General features: G+C 41.9%; 1 protein-coding gene across 2 annotated transcripts in view; it reads left to right on the top strand.

Annotated features, from left to right (window-relative positions):
* cadm3 (cell adhesion molecule 3) overlaps nucleotides 1-21,842 on the top strand; it is a 231,281-nt gene that overhangs the window by 153,564 nt on the left and 55,875 nt on the right. For both annotated transcript variants that reach the window (XM_041803998.1, XM_041803997.1), the window contains exon 5: nucleotides 11,726-11,863. In XM_041803998.1, the coding sequence (XP_041659932.1) occupies nucleotides 11,726-11,863 (138 nt within the window). The remainder of the gene's footprint in view (nucleotides 1-11,725; nucleotides 11,864-21,842) is intronic.

Genomic DNA, 21,842 nt, shown 5'->3' with positions numbered 1-21,842 from the left:
GTCAACAAACAGGCCTCAATTTTGCATACTTGTAATCTTATTTGTGATATTTAGGAGGGTTTTTTAATCAGTTTTTGCCATTTTCTCTCAGCTTTTCTAATCCAATTCGACATAATTTGCCAAGAAACTGTTGGATGAAAACTGAGCTGTGCAGCATTTCAGCCTAATTTCATCTGAAAATGCACTTAGTGGAAACAAGAGATGCTGAATTCTTTAAATTTAAGGTGGGGTAGGGTGGCTGCTGTTTACAGCGGCTGTTCCATAACTGAGAGTCAACACGGTTGTTGCCCAAATTTGAGTTTTGTCAGTCAACAGCTGTGGAGGCATCCTTGAATAAACCATTTAGTTGATATTTATTCAAATGTTTTGGCAGCGCCGCAAGGTGTATTGAAAGGAATTCAATGTAGTGGCTGTGGACAACAGCCTGAGCTGAATGCCTGCAATGTTAATGTGGTGATTGTGTGTGAGGGGGGGAGGGGAGAGTGTGTCAGAGCAAGGGTGAAGGCGAGTCTGCATCAGCTCTTTAAATTCAAATTAAGATGAGAATCACTCCTCCGTTTTTCTGCCAGTTTTTGCAGCAAATTGTGATTCAAGCATTTCGTATGCGCCGTAATTGACAGCTGTGACACTGTATTCTGCGTCCCATAAATATTTCATGACCCCAGAGAGGGGGCCAAACCATTAAAAATGTATGGTAAAATGTCTAAAATGCACAGGCCCCTATGGGGAAAATCAGCCAAAGATACCCGGTTTTGGCACAGCGGTGTTCATGGCTATGTTTTATTCCTGTTTTGACATGAGCAACGTTTTGATAGACACATACACAAACACAGTGAGGCGTATAACTGCTGAGTGTGGTCAGTTTGAAGTGCCCGTGTGTGTCTCCTAAGGTAAAATGTGTGTCATGCCTCCGTGCGCTCTCCTGAGCTAGGCAGAGAATAATTTATAATGGCTTTATTCTCTTTTATTCTTCTTGTAGGGTAAGGGTCTCAACAGGGCTTCTCCAACCAGTTCTATATGTGCAGTATTATTCCCTCATTAATATTCAATGCTACTTTACAGCCAGAGAGCTTCCGCACACAGAGTACTACATCAAATAGTGCTACATTAAAAATTGACCAGGTTTTTATTTTTTTATCTATACCTTAGTCAATTGCACTTCAAAGCACTTCATGCTTTCCCACCTGTCTGTCTAATTTTCTCAACTTTTGTCTTTGTTTGATTTAACCCTCTGACGTACCTATTATTTTATCCGTCCATCCATCCGTAGTTGCCCTCCTTTTCTGAACATTTCTAAAAAATTTCAGGCAGACCGTCCCTGAAATCTCTCTGACTTGCCTGTTCAGACATGCAGCTCACAGTAGGAGACTGTCAGCGTTGGACGTGAGGAAGGGGGGTTTTAGGAAGCAAGGCATGAAGTAAAAAGAATGATGTGGATGTGAGTACAAAGCAACAGCGTACAACATTATGGCAGCAGTTTGCGCCTTTATCAGCGCTACACGTGGGCTGTCATGTTCTTGGTATTAGGAAAAGGACAGAGCGGAAAATACCAATGAACAAAGAACATAATGGAGCAGTTTCACCATGAGCACAATAGACCACAACATGTCACACTTTGCTTTTCTTTCTGTGTGTCTTTCGTTTAACCACACTTTTATGTTTCCTAACGTTTTTCTTTGTTTATGCTACCTCTCCGCCAACTTACCATCCATCCATCCCTCCATCTATTTTCTTCGGATTATTCAGGGCCAGGTCGTGGCAAGCAAGTCACCCAACCCAAGACATCTTTCTCCACAGGGACATTTACCAACTCCTCCTGTGGCGTTCCAAGGCCAGAAGTGATATATAACCCCTTCAGCTAGTCTTTGGGCTACCCCCAGGTCTCCTCCCAAAAGACCTCCACAGGGAGGTGACCAGGATTTATCCTAATCAAATGCCTGAACCATCAGGTCCCTTTTGACACAAAAGAGCAGTGGCTCTACTCAAGCTCTGTCTGGATGTCCTAGTTCCTTATCCCATCTCTAAAGCCTGGTACAGTGTATGGTTTTGGGTTGTCCAAGACAAAAGATGACCAGTTGTGGCAGTGTCTTTGGTCATGGCACTAAAACGGACGGTCCTCGAAGCGCAGGTGGCCTTGTGGTTTAAGGTGTGCCCCATGTACATGGACAGCCTTTGGAAGTCTTGAAAATGGTGTCAGACTTCATTATTTACCACTCCTGAAACGTCCACGTTCAAATCCGGCCTTTACCGCATGTCTCTCCCCCGCTCTCGTCCCTGTTTCCGACTCTATCCACTGTCCTCCTCTATCAAATAAAGGCACAACAATGCCCAAAATAAATCTAAAAAAAAAAAAAAAAAAGACCTACGTTGACTAGCCAACCAACAGGAATGCAGCAAGAAATTAAATAATGATAAACACGACACTGGCGCCAGCAAACAAACAAGTCAGCGTAGACAATGCCAAAACACACAAGTTTTGGAATTACATCAAGGAGGAAATTCTTCTCCTCAGATGTTTTTCTAAGCATATGAATGCGACAGTCACAACGGCTTTGTTGTTGCTTTGCTTCATTATTTACCATGGCACTGGCAGTGTAGATGGCTGACGCACACTCATGACGTTTGTTTCTTGCACACCGGCGTACGTCACAGCCTGTCATTTAGCAACATTTAGTGAGAGTTGTCATTATACAGTCTGCACACATCAAAGCTGATGTCATATGAGATTTATGTCACACAGTGTAGCATGCCAGAAACTTCAAAGAATGCAAAAAATGCACAATCTGTAGGAGGCATAAGGCTGAGCCCACCACCCTCCTGAGGAACCTCATTTGGACCACTCCAATCTTGTATCTCATTCTTTAGGTCATTACCCAAAGCTCTTGATCAGGGTCAGATCAAAGATGGACCAGTATATCCAAAGTTAAGCCTTCCAGCTCAGCTCCCTCTTCACCACAGTGGTCTAACAACATCTGCAGTGCTGCCATCGCAGCACCAATCCACTTGTCAATCTCCCAGTCCAATCTACCCTCATTTATGTCCCCGAGGTCCTTGAACTCCTTCACCTGAGGCAAGTCCTCACTCCCTACCTAGAGGGAGCAATCCACCGTTTTCCTGCAGAGAACCATGCCCACCGACTTGAAGGTACTTACCCACAAACCGCTCTAATGCTTGTGGAGGTCCCTGGCAGAAGAAGCCATCAGAACCACACCATCTTCAAAAAGCAGAAAGGAAAATCTCATCTCTCGGAACTGGAAACCCTCCTCCCCGGGACAGCTCCTTGAGATTCTGTCCGTGCAAATCAACAACAGAATCAGAGACAAGCCTCCGTCTTGGCGGAGGAGACTGGATGAGCAGTCTCCCAAACCCCCCCTTAAGAAGCCTTGCAAGGGTAAAGAGCTGGTCCACTGTCCCACGACCAGTACGGAATCAGCAGGTTTGACAATCGGCTAGTCTCCTTTCCAAAACACTAGATTGGACTTTTCCTAAAAGGAGGATGTGTGTAATACACTGATGGCTGGAGTTCACTCTCTTACCCCCCTTTTTAAAATGCTGCCGCTCCACAGGTGCTGTCCCTGACTGATTTTTATCTCACATTATATGGACAAAAGTATTTGCCCACACGTTATTAGAAAGTGGAAGCGTTTAGGAACAACAGCAACTCAGAAACTCTTAAAGTCACCAACGCTCTGCTGATTCCATAGCTGAAGAGCTCTGAACTTCCACTGACATTAATGCAAGTACAAAAACTTTGCAGTGGGAATTTCATGGATTGGATTCATGGATGGGTTTTGAATCGCCAAGCTACTACAAGCCAAAGTGGAAGTTTGGGGGAGGAGGCATCAAAGTATGGGGCTGTTTTTCAGGGTTTGGCTTAGGCCTCTTATCTCCATTGAAGGCCAGTCTTAATACTTTAGCATACCAAGACATTTTGGACAATGCTAACTTTGTGGCAACAAGTTGGGGAAGACCCGTTTCTATTCCAACATGACTGTGGACTATAAAGGACTATAAAGGACTATAAAGATGTGGTTTGATGAGTCAGTGTAGAAGAATTTGACCAGCCACACAGACCCCCTGACTTTAACCCATCAGGCACCTTTGGGATGAACTGGAACAGAGATTTTGAGCCAGGCCTTTTTGTCCAACATCAGTTCCTGACTTTAAAAATGCTTTATTGAATGGATGGGCGCAAATTCCCACAGAAACACTCCAAAATGTTGCAGAAAGCCCTCCAAAAAGAATATATCAAAATTAATCTATCTATCTATCTATCTATCTATCTATCTATCTATCTATCTATCTATCTATCTATCTATCTATCTATCTATCTATCTATCTATCCATCCATCCATCCATCCATCTATCTATCTATTCGTATTCATTCTTCCCTGTGTCACCAAAATGTCACATATAAAAACATTAACTGGTAGAGAATCTTGTCAGTTTCAATAAAAATAGATCACTTTTTCTGCTGCTCTCTGTCATGATTCAGTCTCCCCTCTCCAAATCTATCTTTCCGTCAAACTCTCTGTGCTGCTCTCCTTCACCTCTATCTTTTTTCTCTCCTTCCACCACTCTCTCTTTCCCTCTCCTGTTTTAATGAAGGCAGTATGTGGTCGACAGAAAACTGAATGTTCTTCTTTACGAAAGCAGAAATGACAGCAAACCGGTCCAACATTTAGAGAAAAGTATCGCCCACGGTGTCTCCAGATGGAATGATGCCGGGGAAAGTTTAATTGTCGCTGCTCTTGCCTTCGACCGTGATGAGAAAGACAAAGAAAAAACTTGAGCATTTGGCATGTTCGTGTTTTTTATTTCTTTCACACGTCTACGTGTGCTCCAAGTCAGAATAGTAATTAAGCTGCAGTGTTTGTTATCCTAAATGACTCGTCTGAATCCGGAGGAACACCTGAGGGAGAGGGAAGTCGTACTGTGAAATTTTGGTTTGGCCACAGGTCTCTAACTTGGCTGAAGTCGTTCTGAACCGACCTCATTTCATCTTCTGTCCCTCTCAGTTTTTCTTTCAAACTATCACACGTGGCTTCAGTGCCCTCCTAAAATACCATTAAGTCTGACTGAGGCACTCTAACTCCCATCTTGGCTTTTAACTAATGAATTCTGGGAGTCTTATTTAATAATCCGAGCAAAATTTAATTTCCTTGACATTTTGAACTGACCTGCAGTACAGAGAGTGAGCAGTCACAGCCTTATTTACCGGTGTGATTTGAAATGTAGAAATGATGAGGCTGTCGGAGTTAATGCAGACCGCATGCTGCTGCTCTTAAAGCAATAATACCTTATGATTATTCTCCTTTAGTTAATTGGATTTTCATGTTCATCTCTGTCGTCTGTCAGGCTCATTTTAGGGCCTTCACTGCATTTGTAGAAATAAATTCTTCATATGTTTCCCACATAAGGAAGTCAATGTCACTCTGTCATCTTGTTTTTGCTGCTCTCTCTGATTTTATTTTGAGCTCTTACCATGTTCTTACTGTGCACTTGTGTGAGATATCATGCTGCATCATGCAGCATTGCATGCTTGCTGTCAACACTACATCTGTTACATATTTAATTCGCTGCCCTGTGATTCAAGTTTCCACATGTAAAAAAAAAATGACGTCTCATGCTTTTGTTATGAATACGGAGAAACAGTATTACATGCTTTGCATCAATAAGTCTTCAACAGTGTTGGCACTAATATGGATATGTTTAAAGCACTACTAATGCTACTTTGTAAATGAAACAAGTCAACAAGCCCAGCTGAACAAGGAGAGTGAAAGAAAACAGATAATAGTCCTGCCCAACACTCCTGGTACCTTGTCATCTCTGTCTTTCCTTGTTTTTTGTCAATATGTGTGACACGGGAAAATCCATAGTGCAATTGAGGAAAAATTGCATCATGTTGAGTTGTTCAAAAGCCTTTATGATACTTAAGTAGTAATCTGTGTAATCAAACTAATTTTGTTGTTAACTCTCACTTGAATTGCATGCTGTTCAAGATTCAATAAAACATTAACATGATCAATATTCACAAAGATTAGACGCACAGAAAACATACTGAGAGTTCCATGTTAGTTAAAGTATTGGTTCCCAACCTGGGTCCAGGACCCCCCTAGGCTGGCTCCAAAGATCTTAGGAGGGCCGGAAGGCTTTGTCTTCTCTGAGGCTCCCAATATTAGATGTTCAAATATTGACTAAAACCACAATAAAGCATTTATTATGTAGTTTAAACGATGGTCTTGTGATAAGAGAAGCACGCATAGGCCTTTTTAGGGTTTTATCAATGAAACAATTCAAATCTAAGTTGATTTTTGATGGTGCTGTGTCACTTTTTCTTCTCTCCTGGGTGGGCTTTGCTTTTCTTAGGCCCATGTAGGGGGGGGCCCAAGGAAAAATGGTTGGGAAACACTAAGTGTAAAGCTCACGGAAAAATAGAAACAGTCTGATTAGTTAGGCAGTTAGGGCATGCTGTTACTGGGGATGCTTGTGGTTAAACAGTTAAATTAGTTTATCAATTTAGGCAGCGCAAGATTTAAAAGTGGAGTAAAGGAATGACCTATAACTTTTTATAAACACAAGCTTGAAATCTCAGCCCAATCTTCTCTTGAACTGTCATGAACCTCCCACCTCTAGAGGCCGCTGTAGTGTCAGTTAATAGCTGCTGCCTTCCTGTCTGAGCTCGCACTTTGGGAGACGTAAATATGAGAAGCTCAGCGGTAGCTTAGCGGTTAGCATGCATTAGGAACAGCACAGATATTAATCTGCAAAGAAGAGCGAAGGCTGGCTAGCTGCTAATGTTAGCTACGCTGTAGGGCAGGGGTCATCAACTACATTTGGACAAGGGGCCAGCTTTTTCCAGTACAGGCAGGTTGGGGACTGATCACTTTAAAAATTATCTCATTAACATAATTGTGTTTAAATATTTTAATTTCCTCTCAAATATATGTAATTGTTAGGCCCTTTACAGTGAGATCAGTCCTGTTTATCACAGCCAGCCACACAGGGGATTGTGATTGTGATATTTTAGCTGAATATTCCTGAAGCTAAAGGTTAACATAGAAAATGACAGTTCTATCAGGAACGGATGGATAAAATGGTGTTTAACATGCATTGTATTTATTTGCTGTTAACGGCTGAAACAGCAGACTTTTTCCCTCTGTTTATCTGCAGAGCCTGTATCAGACACCACTCACGCTACTTCAGTCATAAGTATATAATGAGGGAAGAGTGGTTTCTGTCCATACGATATGCCATAAGGCAGTGTTTAAGGATAAAAATGCAGACTTAGTGAGCAAAATAAGACGAGTGGCCTGCCCTGGTGTAGCCTCTGTCTGAAATATGTCCACACAGTCAAAAGAGGAGTAAATATCCTCCTGACTGCTGCTACCACCAGCTAGTTAAGGACAGTAAACATGTTTAGAAGCTAGCAAATAAATTTTGCCCTCCGACACCAGTGTCAAAATTCTCCATTGTGCCTCGAGTGGGTGGTCCTGTCTCTCTTCCTCCACATTGTTGCAGGGTTATTATTTGGAGATGGAGGTGTTCATGTGAAAACAATATGCATGAAACATGTTTAAGCCTCTGAGAGAATCAAACAAGCTGAAGGAGGCGCTGTCCTGTCAGTGTGAACTCAAAGCTCAGAAATAGAGGGATTTTGAGTTTTCTACCTAGGATATATGTGATATCTGCTTTATTAATGTTTAAAACCTGCGTGTTAGTCATTAAAATTGCTTCTTTGATCCAAAACCCCAAACTCTTCATTTTCTATCCTGAAAAGCAGATTTATTTTCTTTTCAGAAACTGAAAGCAGAAAATTTTTAGCATTCCTGCTTGATACCTGACTCAAACATTAATATTTTATCAAAACAGTTGGAAAATATATTTTTTGGGTCATCTAATCAATACATTTGCTGATCCTTACAGCCCTTTAAAGGCATTAAGAGACAGTAAGAGTTTACCACATGTAGAATAGAACAGACATGGTCTGTAGATTTTGCATGCAAAAGTCTGTAAACTGTCTTTAAGTTGCATGCACAGTTTAACTTGTGACCCCATTAGATAGAGCTTTGTGGTGGTCAGGGGAGTGGTCAGGGACAAAGCTGGCATGTTCCTATCTTGAGCATGCAGAAAAAACAGCATCTTAAGGCTGCCTCATACCATGTTGAAGCACATTTAAAAGTAATACTTTATTAATCCCTGAAGGTAAATTCTCAGTTTACACTCTGTTGTTTTACATGCTACACACCCATAGACAGAGTGATGGCCTTGCGGATCTCTGCTGTGAGCTGTTGGGGGTTCAGTACCTTGCTCAAGGGCACTTCAACAGTGCTCAGGAAGTGCTAGCACCAATGCTTCTTATCCAATGCACAAACATTGATATCATCCATAAATCACAAATGTACAGTCATGGATAAAAGTATTGGCACCCCTAGAATTTTTCCAGAAAATACACCATTTCTCCCAGAAATTGTTGCAATTACAAATGTTTTTGGTATGCAGGTGTTTATTGCCCTTATGGGCATTAGAACAACAAAAAAAAAATCAGTAGAAAAAAGACAAAATTGACACAATTTTACAGAAAACTCAAAAATGGGCCAGACAAAATTATAGGCACTCTTTTAAAACTGTGGGTAAATCATTTTATTTCAAGCATGTGATGCTCATTTAAACTCACCTGTGGCAGTAACAGGTGCTGGCAATCTAGAAATCACACCTGAAGCCAGTTAGAATGTATAAAAGTTGACTCAACCTTTGTGTTGTGTGCCTGTGTGTGTCACACCAAGCATGGAGAAGAGAAAGAAGAGCCCAGAATCTTCTTAGGACTTAAGAAGCAAAACTGTGGAAAAATATGAACAATCTCAAGGTTTCAAGACCATCTCCAGAGATCCTGAAATTTCTTTGTCCACTGTGAGTAATAAAATGAAGAAGTATATAACCCAAGGCACTGTGGCTAATCTCCCTGGACGTGGACGGAAGAGGAAAAATTGACAAAAGAATGCAACGTAGGATAGTTGGAATGGTGGATAAACATCCTCAGTCAACTTCCACACAAATTCAGGCTATCCTGCTGACTCAGGGTGCAAAAGTGTCAGCTGGGACCATATGTGGTCATCTGAATGAGATGAAGCGCCATTGCAGGAGAACGGAAAGAACCCCACTGCTGACAAAGAGACATAACAAAGCCAGACTGGAGTTTGCAAAAATGTACCTGAGTAAGCCTCAATCCTTCTGGGAGACCATTTTGTGGACAGATGAGACTAAGGTAGAGCTATGTGGAAAAGTACATCATTCTACTGTTTACAGGAAATGGAATGAGGCCTACCAAGAAAAGAACACAGTACCTACAGTCAAACATGGCGGAGGTTCAAAGATGTTTTGTGGTTATTTTGCTGCCTCTGGCACTGGGTGCCTTGACTGTGTGCAAGGAATCATGAAATCTGGAGACTATCAAAAAATTTGGGGCTGCAATGTAGGGCCTAGTGTCAGAAAGCTGGGTCTGCGTCAGAGGTCATGGGTGTTCCAGCAGGACAATGACCCCAAACATACCTCAAAAAGCACCAAGAAATGGTTGGAGACAAAGCTGGAGAGTTCTGAAGTGGCAAGCAATGAGTCCAGATCTAAATCCCATTGAAAACCGATGAAGAGATCTCAAAACTGCTGTTGCAAGAAGCACCCTTCAAATCTGAGAGACCTGGAGCAGTTTGCAAAAGAAGAGTGGTCCAAAATTCCAGTTGAGAGGTGTAAGAATCTTGTTGATGGTTATAGGAAGCGATTGGTTTCAGTTATTTTTTTCCGAGGGTGTGCAACCAAATATTAAGTTGAGGGTGCCAACAATTTTGTCCAGCCCATTTTTTTGAGTTTTGTGTAAAATTATGTCAATTTTGTCTTTTTTCTTCTGTTTTTTTGTGTCGTTCCAATGCACATAAAGGCATTAAACACATGTATACCAAAAACATTTGTAATTGCAACAATTTCTGGGAGAAATGGTGTATTTTCTGGAAAAATTCCAGGGGTGCTAATACTTTCGCCCATGACTGTAGGACCCATTCTTCAGGTTTGTCGGGAGGCCCAGTCACATCTGTGGGCAGGCCTGTCTATACATTCCATGCTTTTTCCACTTGTGTCCTTGTGCACATGCATGAGCAGATGCACCATGCCAAAGCCCAACACTTCCGTCCATGACAGAGCCAAAGATGTTTGCAATGTCTGTGCGTGGTCTGGAGCACTCACACTGGTCAAACAAAATTGACTTCAAACTGGCCAAACATGCTTGGACCCACCTGTTAATAATGAAGGCACTTAGTCCATCCTCTTTGTGCTCCTGTGTTTGTGACATGCATGAGCAGCTGTACCATGCCAAAGCCCAACACTTCCATCCATGCCAGGGCCAAAGATGTTTGCAATGCCTGGGCGTGGTCTGGAGCACTCACACTGGTCAAACAAACTTGATTTTGGCAGTCAAACATGCTTGGGCACACCTGTTAATAGTCAAGGCACAAAAACCACCCTCTGTGCGTTGTGCCTGGCTTTGTGCTGGGATTGTGCGCCATCTCGCCATAAGTGGGTGTGCCCTAAATCATGCACTTGTGGCAGCACACTTTACACTACAGTCCTAAGAGAGATCCACTCTTTGATAGCAGCTATTCATGAAAAATCACCAGAGGATGCAACAGTTCAGCTTATTATTTTGCCTGATAATTGTCTTCCAGCAGAAAGCTGATCTGGTATCATTAATAACAATCTCATCCAAATTTAACATTGTGTCTTTGTGTGCTACCTTTTAATGTAATCACACAAGTGGGTGTTTTGCATGAAAGTACTGCATACTTTTCATTCCCCATCATGCGAATAATTGGGAGAATTTCTCATTTTTTCCAAGATCATACAGAGAAAGTGTTTTTAAAGTTGAACCAGTCCTCTAAACTCATGGAGAAACCAACTAAAAGCTGATCTAAGAGCATTTGATCTCTTCTTCAAAATGTGTGAAATGGCGATAGAGGAAATGATCCACATGACTAGTTAAGGATCTGTCACCACTCTTGTTAATGTGTGGTTAGTTAAAGCTCAAATAATGCCTTCATACACTTAGGGCTGTGGTCATGGATAATAGGAACAAGACTTTTGGTATGAAAGATGGTTCAAGTGGTGCTCTAAAGTATTAAACCCACAACCTAACCCCCTCCATTAGAGGTTTTATGGTGTTACAGCGAGATTACACTACACCCTCCTCTGCTTGTGAGACACTCTAGTCATTATTTGGACAGTTTTAAGCGGTTGCCTGTCAGTGAAACAGAGAAATTTGACTGTACCTGCCCTGATGGACACTGATGAGGAGACAGCAGGGTTTGATGCTGGAGGAAGGTCAGATGATTTACAGACATTCTAGCTGCTGTGCAGCAACTCTGAACCATTTCTAGGGCAAATCATTTCAAACCTGCATCATTGTTTTTCTTTCTGTGCTTCTTTCTTTTAGAGCTTTCAGGGATTGACCAAATAAATCCAAGCTTGTGTTGTATTGATGATTCTGTGTCCATTGTTGTTCTTTCTTATTATTATTCCTACCACAATTGTACACACAACAAGTTTGCAAAAACTGCTTCGACTTGATTTAAGCTATGCCATTGGCCCTGACCTCTTTTGTTTTTTTGCAGGTGAGCCCTGCAGCAAAAAAGTTTCCCCTCTCTTACTCTCTCTTTCTCCCGCCCTCTCTGTCTCTCTTTAGGTGTGCCTGGTAAACCTCAGATCTCAGGCTTTGAGAATGCGGTGCCCGAGGGGGGCAAAGTCACCCTGACCTGCACCAGCACTGGCAGCAAACCCCCCGCCAAGCTGCGCTGGTTCAGAGAAGACCAGGAGCTGGAAGGTGAGTGCGTGGATGCTCTGTGTGTGCCTATTTGAGCTGTAGAGTCAGAGGAATGTGTGCTGGCCATGTCTGTTGTTGTTGTACTCATGCTGGATGTTTGTGCGGTAAAGAGAGAGCATGGGTGTGGTTACAGAGAGTGTGTAGCTGTGAGGATGTTCCACAGGAATGTAAGGAAGTGGTTTGAGCTTGTATGAGTGAATCTTTGTGGGTTTGCATTGAATGTTTATGTGAGCCTGAAGAAATCAGAGCAAGGGATCAAGGTTATTGTAGTCAACATATAGTAGGGTAGCTGTTTTATCAGAACTGGGCCACAATTATTTATTAAAGAAGAGCAGAGAACCACATTAAAAGCTTTTCATGGTGTAGAAAACGTTTTCGATCTCATCCTGACCTTGTATGGGTTTGTGACTAACCAGGATGTAGCTTTAGCTGCAGCTTTGATCAGATCTGTGCAGCATTGCTTTATTGAAAGAGGAGCAAAGAACCACACTGAAAGCATTTCTTGATGCAGAAAATGTTTTTGCTCTTTACCCAACTGGCCTGAACATAAGTTCCATCAGGACCACTTTTTCCAGAGACACACACGATTTGCTGTTAGTGGTTATTAATTAGCACTTATGTTTTTTGTTTTTTAAAATTTGGCAGTGTGGCAGTTCTAGGATCCCCTTGCCCTTCCACATGCCTATATGGGAAGCATCAAGCAGTAAGAGCACATGTTCCTGCTTTCCAAGAGAAAACCTAAGGGGGGAAAGGGAAGCAGCAAAAAACAACAACAACAACAAAAAAAAAAAAAAAAAAAAAAAAAACAAGCAGAGCAGGCATCAATGACGGCAGAAAGGCATTGATTAAGTCAGAACCAGAATAAAGGAGGAGCTGGGGTGGAGGAGGGTTGCAAAAAGTGGTTTGTGGAAGGAGCTGCAAAGCATAGCCAAGCTCAAGCAGTTTAAGAGGCACAGTTTAGGATTGTCTTCAAAGGTTTTATCATATTGGCATTTCATCCACATGGAACAGGTGTTTTGGGAGCCTGAAAATGCTGCTTTTTGAAAGCAGGTCCCAAAATGAACAAACATGTATACACCCCCTTGCATCTCTGTGTATACAACCAAGCCCATCTCTTCTCAAATCCCATCATAGTCCTCTTAACCCTCATGCACTAACCCTGCCAACAACAACACTAATGGCAGCAAAGACCCAAAGCAGAGCAGGCATCAGTGACAACAGTAAGGCACTGATTAGGTCATAACCAGAAAAAGGATGAGCTGGGGTGGAGGAGGGTTGCACAAAGTGGCTTGCAGAAGGAGCAGCAAAGTGTAGCCAGGCTATAGCAGTTCAATTATGGCAGCATGAGTGTGATTAGCCAATAGCGTGCTTTGAGTGAATCAGCTGGCCATCAGCTGGTGAGTGCTTGTGTGAGATCAGCTGATCTCAGTTATATGAGAGTGCTCAACTCTATGGCCTTCCTGAGCCAGCGCTATATGCTCAATTTTTTCTACCCACTAACTAGCTGCTAGTTCTTGAGCTACAGCAGTGCCTTCAGAGCTCACTTTACTTACCAGAGCAACACCTGTGTGACAGACACAACACTTCCTGGATTTTCATTTACAGTCCTGCCCTTCACAAACACTTTCGTGGGAGGTTTCTCTCATGGATACTTGTGGCTAAGTAGGTAGGGTCGGTCGCCCGTGATTGAAAGGCACATTTAGATAGTGATATGTCCTTGCTCCCACTGCTTCGTCGGTGGCGTGTAAATGTGTATGGATGCATATGAATGGGACTGTCTTATATTGATGGCAAATAATCCCTAGCAACCTCTGCAATCAGTATGTGAATGTAGAGTGAAATGGTGGGAATGGTTAGGTGTGACCTGCGGGGGGAAACGCTTTGAGTTGTCAGACAACTAGAAAAGCCTTTTTACAAGTTCAAGTCCATTTTCCATTTTCCATATATCCCATGCAATGGCTATATGGAGCAGTCTATGTGGCATGTAAGGTTAGGAATAAGTTGGGTAGTGTCGCTTTTTCTGGTCTCTTTGGCTCCACCCTGACACTTATCCCATATTACAAAAAACTGACACTAAATCTTATAAAAACTAGACTTAAGTGAAGCATTTTCAAAAAATATAAACCAATCAAACAGCCTCAAAAACTAATTAACAATGAAATTAAACCTGACAACAAAATAAAGATAAAAACTAGTGAAGGATCTAGAACTATTCCAACCTTGGTGGGAGTTCAGAGCGTCTGTTTTTAATTGTGCGTCTGTTTATGTGAATGTGATCCTGCTGCGTGCGTCCTTGCCACATTGCTTGCTGTCGCTACGTGTGTCTCTCCTCCATATGTGTGTGTGCAAGTGCAAGACCCTGCTGCTCGTGTGCAGAGAAAAACATGCTGCGAGTGTTTGTGCCCTTCTCTCCCATCACTCCTTCATGTCTTGATCCTCTAAATTAATTCCCGTGCATGCATCCAGGAACCGTGTGTATGTTTGTATTGTGTTTTCTATGCGTTTGTGCGTGGATGCAGTTTTTAGTGTCATCCGTTGAGCTGCTGCATATCTGCAACTAAGAGCGACACAACAGCGAGCGGGAGATATATAGCGTGGGTCGGATCAAGCTGGGGATAACGGCAGAATCCGGCAATAAAAGGCCGGGCGGAGGAGAGGATGAAGGGATGAGGCCGAACAGAGAAACAGAGATAGGGAGAGCTTTGCATGAGGTCGCACTGCCTGGTCTTTTGTTACTGATAAACAAGAGAAACGAGCAAAGAAGAGGGAGAGGAAGAGGCAGGGAGAAATAGAGAGCGCAGCGAGGATGTCATGAGAGGACAAATTAACCGGCCTTCTTCTTAGTGATAAAGTGAAAATCAAGGGGACGATTGGCAGCCTCTGACTCACACCAGTAGTGGTATTGGCAGTGGTGGTGTGGCTCCAAATTACACCTGTAACCCCCCCCGCCCTTCCCCGTCTCTTGTTTGCTTCATCAGTCAAAGGTTTTCTGTTTTGCTTTACCGAGCAGAACAAACATGTTGGAAGAGTTGTTTCTGTCGCCCTTTTGCTCCTTCCACCATCTGCCGGCGCCATCAACTCTATACGCATAAATCTGTGTTTGCACAGACAGAACAGCGCCCTCTGTCTGTTTGCAAAGCTTTCCAGATGTCCCGCCAAGACTGCAAACCGCAGTGTTCAAACTGCTAGATCATCTTTGCAAAAGCCCTTACAACACTCATTACACTAATATGATATGATGATATAATATGATAGTTATTTATTGATGTGAAAATGCTACACTCAGGCTTTGTAATGCAAAAAAAGTGCCGGTCTCTCGTCCTGACGCCTTGGCAGCGCCGGTGTTTGCTATAATTATGGATTGAAATGAATCGAAAGAATGGACTGGAGCTACAAAGAGAGGAGGGAGAAATGGGAGAGCTGCCTGCCGGAGGACAGATTATCTGGTCTTTTTGTTACAGACGAGCTGAGAACAGGAGACAGAAGGGAAGAGGAGTCTGGAGATTGTTGCTGTTTAAAACGATCAGATTTTTGTTTAAAGGGTCAGCTCACCCAGAACAGAGATGTATTTTTCCTCTTACCTGTTATAGCATCCGGCCACGCTGGCTCTCTCTGGAGATTTCTGCTGACGATACAATATAATGGAGGTGAATGCAATTTTGTTTGCAATGCCCACAACATTGAAAAGTTTCATTAAAAAAATTCCACAGCAGCGTGTCTCTCCAGAAACAATGTTTTGATCTCTCTGGATAACCTCACTGTGGAGAGGATTTATCTCTACTGGAGGAGAAGTCATTTCACCAGGGAATATGTGTCTATTGCACTTACTCTCACCTCATGATTTACATCCAGAGCAAATTAATTTAGCACCATAGCAGGAAGTACCTCTTTTTCAGAGGGAAAACTGAAAATAGAGTTGTTAAGGAATGGGAACTAAAAGGACATGCCACATATTCAACTTAGATGAAAGATAATGATGCACCCATACAAGGCCACCCATAAGGGGGTTAAAATGGAGAGCTTTCTGGGGCCCTCCCAGATAAGGGGCCCATGAAGGTCAGCAAAATCCTGGTCCATTTTAAAGTTAAGCTGTGATAACTGTATTTGACTAATTTCAACCTACAACCACTCATGTTGTAGTAACATTTTGTGGTACAATATAATCTTTTTTCAAAATGTGAAATTCCTCTTTTTAAACTTTTTTTAGGCAGAGTTAACAATGTGGTTTGGCATACTGAACAATATGGAAAGTAATGTCAGACTTCATAGTTAAGCCGTAATGTGCACGAATGCAGGAAGCCAGAAAATATAACAAAAGAAAGTGAGACAAATTTAAGGGGAACATTATTAAATATTTTTTCAAGTGGCAAAAATCAGTTAAAAGTGCCAGAATTTGGCTTAAGGTGGGAAAAATGGATGAAAATTGGTATAAATTGGTTGAAAGTGGCAAAAAAGGGTTAGAAAAAAAAAAACTCAGCAAAAAGGCCAGACATTGGCCAGGAAAAGTGGCAAAAATGGGTTAAAAGTGGCTTATATGGGCAAAAATGTGGTGAAAAGGAATTCAAAAGAGGTCAAAAAGTGTTAAAAGTTAAAAGGTTAAATGAGGTAAAATGCTGTTTGGGTCAAATTTGTCCAAAAGTGCCCTTTAAGTTGCAAAATTGGCAAGTAAAGTGGTGAAAACTGGCTAAAAAGTAACAACAAGGGGGTTAAAAGAGGTTCAAAAAATGGGTTGAATTTGCTGAAACTGATCATGTGGCAAAAAATGGGTTGGAAGAGGCAACAAAAGGCTAAGTTACACAGAGAGGCAAAATAGGCCGGTGAAGTGGTGAAATGGAGTTAGAAACTGGCATGAACAGACATTTTCTATATAAAAACTCAATAAAAGTTTATGATCCTTTTCAGCTCCAAAGTAACTGTTGGAAAGGGATGCTATCACCAGTGCTATTGATCCAACTTTTATACTGATATCATCAATAAATCACAGCTGGGGTAGGTCTTTTAATGAGTTTTTCAGAGACCAAGTGAATTCTGTGGGCAGGCCTGCATCCATGCATCTGTTATCTATACCGTTCGTCCAATTCAGGGTCACTCAGGGCTGGAGCCAATCCTAGCTCTCATTTGGTAAACAGAGGGGTACACCCTGGACTAGCTTATAGATAATATTGCATGCATTATTCAATCATTAAAATATATTAACATTCTAGTTAATTGACTTCTCTGCTCTGTCTGCAAAGATACAAATGCTGCAAATGTTTTTCTATTATTGTTTTTACAGAGTAAAATGATTGACAAGGACATGTGCCTGGTGTTTTAAATTTATTTTTAATGAGCACTTCTTTTGGAGTTGTTTACCATCTAGAGATTTTTAAGGGTATACATTTGGAATAACAATATACATGGAGTTAAAAGAGCAGGGAGAGATATGCCAAACAAAAGCAGCAGAGATAATGGAGTAAAAAACCACTACCATGCATACATAACTCAAAAAAAGCACCAAGACTAAAGCCAAGTGGACTAAAGTGGCAGAGGAACGTCCAACTTTGAGTTTCGTTAAGAAAATTCAAACTGCTGGAAAATAAAGCCAACTTGGACGAGAGAAGTAAAAAAAAAAAAAAAAAAAAAAAAAAAAGTTACTAGAATAACAAACTACATGCTAGTTAATTTTTTTTGTGTAAAAAAAATTCAACTTTATCCGCCATCTCTCTAGATAGTATTTTCAGTTTATAAAAAGGAAATAAACAATTTAACCTACCATTTCAATGCCATCCAGCATGTGTGGTTGGAACATCTGGCTGTGAACGGAGCATCCAAATAGATTAACCAAGGACAAGCATCAAAACAAATCAGCCAGCAGTTGGGTCAAACCAGCTGTTCATCTTGAAATTGATCACTTCCAACCTCTGTAACCAAACATTTTCAACCAACAGCTTGCCTTCATAAACAAGTCAGCACCATTTAAAGCATACTAGTAGGACCAGGCCTTTGCTTTGCTACATTGCAACTTCCTCTGTAACCCCATGGCAATACATTGTACGCCATTAAGTAGGAAGAGTTTTTAAAGGTTTAAGGTTTTAAAGAGGCTTTGAACTTTTGTATGTTTACAAGATTTGGTGGACAGGAGCCCAGTGGGGACATTAGGAGTTCTATAAAGTATTTGTTAATTTTAAAGGCAAAAAAGACTAGGAGGGCTAGGCTGTCTAGAAACTCTGGAGTGCACTTGTCAGCATTTAGGCTACTGTGCAGACCTTTTAGGCATGTTTGGACCAAAAAGCGCGGCTGCAGTAAGTTGTGAAATGCTGAGTAATTCCACATGAGGGCATGGGAGAATAATCCGTTGAAAAGTCCAAACTTTTATAGCTATAAATGGGGTGGATGTAGGGAGTAAGCACAACCGAGGGTACTGTGGGAAGTTCCCACCAGCCACTGGTCATGATGTGGATATTTCAAGGGCCTGAAAACCACCGGAGTTCTCGGGGCAAATAACTGGGGGTGAAAAGGCCCAGACAAAAGAAATGCCATTGAGCTTGACCTTGGCTGTCAAGCAACGCATGTGGGACAACATGCATTGAGAATGACTCTGCAACCTCTCACACCTCATCTACATTTAACTAATCAACTCAAAACTAGGAAATGTCTTTGAAGAGAAAAAAATCCTCAGCTCATGTTCAGTTCTCAAACACTGTGGCCATTGCACTTTCTAAAATGTGTTGTCTTGCCATAAAACAGAAAGTTTCTGGGGTGCTAATTGGCCTAGCGCTTAAGTCTTGGCCTCATGAGCAGATGGCAGGGGTTGGATCATGACCCTTGACTTCCCACATGTCATTTCGCTCTCTTTCCTCCAGAGTTCCTACTAATCTACTGTTCTGTCTCAAAGATAAAGACATAAAAAAGCCCCAAATAAATCTACATGAAACAGAAAGTTTCTAAAACCAAAATTTAAGAGTCCAGACTACCTCAGACTAGTGATGGTTAAGTTAAAGTTGCTGGTTACTACTGTCAAAGGAAACTAACTGAATTAGTTTATTTAAAAAGAAGCATTTGGTTACTTAGCAAAGTAAATTTAGCATGATGTCTAAATGATCATCACCCATAGAGTAGGTGTTAACTGGGGTGGTATCCTTTACCTTAGGATGGTGAAATTTGCATAACTTGGCCTGCTGAATTGGATGTCAGTAACCATAATAATGTCATAAAAAATCATTTCAGTGATTGTAGCAATTGACCAGTAAAACAAATGACTGAATAATAACATCACTGTATTCTGTCATGTCTTTTCAAATTAAATTGCCTTATCTGATTTACATTCTAAAAGTGAAACTGTCTTACATAGTGCTAGAAGGACGTAGGTCCAGCATGATGCAGCAGAATATTTGCTTCCCGTTGTTTTCAAGTATAAAGTTTAACTTTGTCTCCAACAATGTGTAATATCATCTGAAACACTTGGATAGTTTGCATATTGTCTCATTGAAACCTCTATTCTTTTAATAAATGCTGCTTTAGATCCAGAAGTACCGTCACCCATCTTTTTGGTTCCTCTGAAACAGATTTTACAAAGTAAGTTGGCGTTGTCGGCAGGATTGGTAAAAACTGAAGCTAGTTACTGCTGTAGTCTGTGGCTTTGACTGGCAACACAAACAAGATCAAGGGTGAAAGTTGGCAAATTTCTACTATTTAGAAGTCGATATGGTCTCTTTGGGTCTAAGGTCAGGAACAAACTTATTTAAAACATCAACGGACACTTTATCTGCCATTGAATCTATGGACACATTTTCAAGACCATCAGTCTGAAACCTCTTATAAACAATAAGCACACATCAGTGTATCTGGCTGCATAAATAGGCCAGTATTAAGCAAATTAGATGCAACTTTGGCTACAATCACAACACTGAGTCTGTGTGTCTCAATCAGGCTTGTTCATCTGGACACTGCAATTTTATGCCATTCCTCTTTGCTAAACTGCTCAAGCTCTGTCAGGTTGCTCGGAGATCGGGCGTGAACAGTCCTTTTCACGTCCACCCATAAGTTCTCTATTGGATTGAGGTCTGGGCTTTGACTCTGCCACTACAGAACATTCACCTTATTGTCCTTAGACTGTTTCTGTGTAGCTTTAGCTGTATGCTTCGCGTCATTGTCTTGCTGGAAAATAAATCTTCTCCCAAGCCGTAGTTTTCCTGCAGACTGAATAAGATTTTGCCACATTCATATCACCCTCTACCTTTACAAGCCCTCCAGAGCTTATTGCTGAGAAGCATCCCCACAGCATGATGCTGCCACCAGTCACAGTTGGGATGGTGTGTTTTTGGTGATGTGCAGTGTTGGTGTCCATCAAACAGCGACTTGTCTGATGGCCAAAAAGCACTATTTTGGTCTCATCAGATCAAAAAGCTTTCTTCAACTTGACCATGGAGTCTACCACATGCACTTTGGTGAAGTATGGTCCAGATTTAATCAGTTTTCTTGGGCAGCAGCTTTCTCTTCGCCACTCTCCCATGAAGCTTTGACTGATGAAGAACCCAGGCTACAGTTGTTGTATGCAGAGTCTCTCCCATCTCCGCTGCTGAAGATTGTAACTTCTTCAGAGTAATCATCAGTGTCTTGATGTCCTCTCTTACTAGTCTCCTTCTTGCACAGTCGCTCAGTTGTGAGGACGGCCTTATCTAGGCAGATTTACACATGTGCCATATTCCTTCCATTTCTTAGTGACTGATTTAACTGAACTCAGGGATGTTCAGTGCCTTGAAATTGTTTTTTCTGTATCCACCCCCTGACTTTTACTTTTTAATAACCTTTTCTCTGAGTTGCTTGGAGTGTTCTTTGTCTTTATGGTGCAATGGTAGCCAGGGACACTGATCAAACAGTGACTGGACCTTTTAGACACAGGTGTCTTGTCTGTGAGGCAACAGAGCTAACCCCTGTGCTGCCCTGCAGCCCATGCAGACACTTAATGGTCATTTTTTCTTTGATTTAATGCACAGGCATGGGTTCAATATCCTATCACAGGCTTCTTTTAGGGGGAGAGGGTTAGGTTAGCATTTCATTAATATGCAAATAAATGCGTTATCCCTTTTAATGTAGTTATACAACGATATAATACCATTACTGCAAAGAGAAAAAAAAACCTATGATATTAATTTCAGGCCAGCTCTAATAAAAATGCATCATAATTAAATATAATCTAATGTTAGACTGAAGCACTGGTCTTGTCTGTGGGTGGGGTTGCATACAAAGTAATAGGAACATGGATTCTGTTCTATTAAGTTTGGCTGACAAAAAAAAACTGCTCGAACTGAGAAAACTAGAGACAGACAAAGAGAGAGATTTGACGGAGATCAACTGGATGTGAATGATGGTGTGTTCGGGGCCTCGCCCAGCCGTCCTGACTCCAGACAACACCGATCAGTCATCGCTAGAACGACACTCTCTCTGAAACACACAAACAGCCCATCAGTTCAACGCACAAACACTGGTAATGGACAGATGATAATCAAACACGCACTCTGTCTCACAGCGCTCATCTCCGGCTTGATAGCAGAGGAGAACCACGGGTCAGCCTGCTATTATTATAGCCTCTCATTTATGCCATTGAATTCTAGGTAAATGAGCGCGTGTTGGAAAAGGCTGCTGCTCACCATTGCTTCTCTGACAGCTTCACTGACAGTAAAAGCAAAGAAGGAGAAAGAGAGAGAGGAATGAGGGCGACACAGATGCAGAGAGAGCCGGCGTGAGTGAGAGAGAGGCGCCTTGTATCAAGAAAGTGACAGCGAGGGTCTGCAGAGAAAACAGAGAACAGAGGGGAAGAGTGAATGAGCGGGTGGTGGTGATGTGGGCGCATGAAAATAGACGGCGAAGATACAGAGAGAGCGATAGAAGTTGCAAAAAGCTGATGGAAGAGAGAGGGGAGAGCAGACAGGGAATTAAGAAAACCACAGAAGAAGAAGAAGGGGGCTTTGCGGCTGAATGGGAGCGCAGACTGGGGCTG

The sequence above is a fragment of the Cheilinus undulatus genome, linkage group 13 (assembly GCF_018320785.1).
Source record: "Cheilinus undulatus linkage group 13, ASM1832078v1, whole genome shotgun sequence".
In the NCBI taxonomy this organism is placed as follows: Eukaryota; Metazoa; Chordata; class Actinopteri; order Labriformes; family Labridae; genus Cheilinus; species Cheilinus undulatus.
This window is presented reverse-complemented; position numbering and strand designations above follow the sequence as displayed.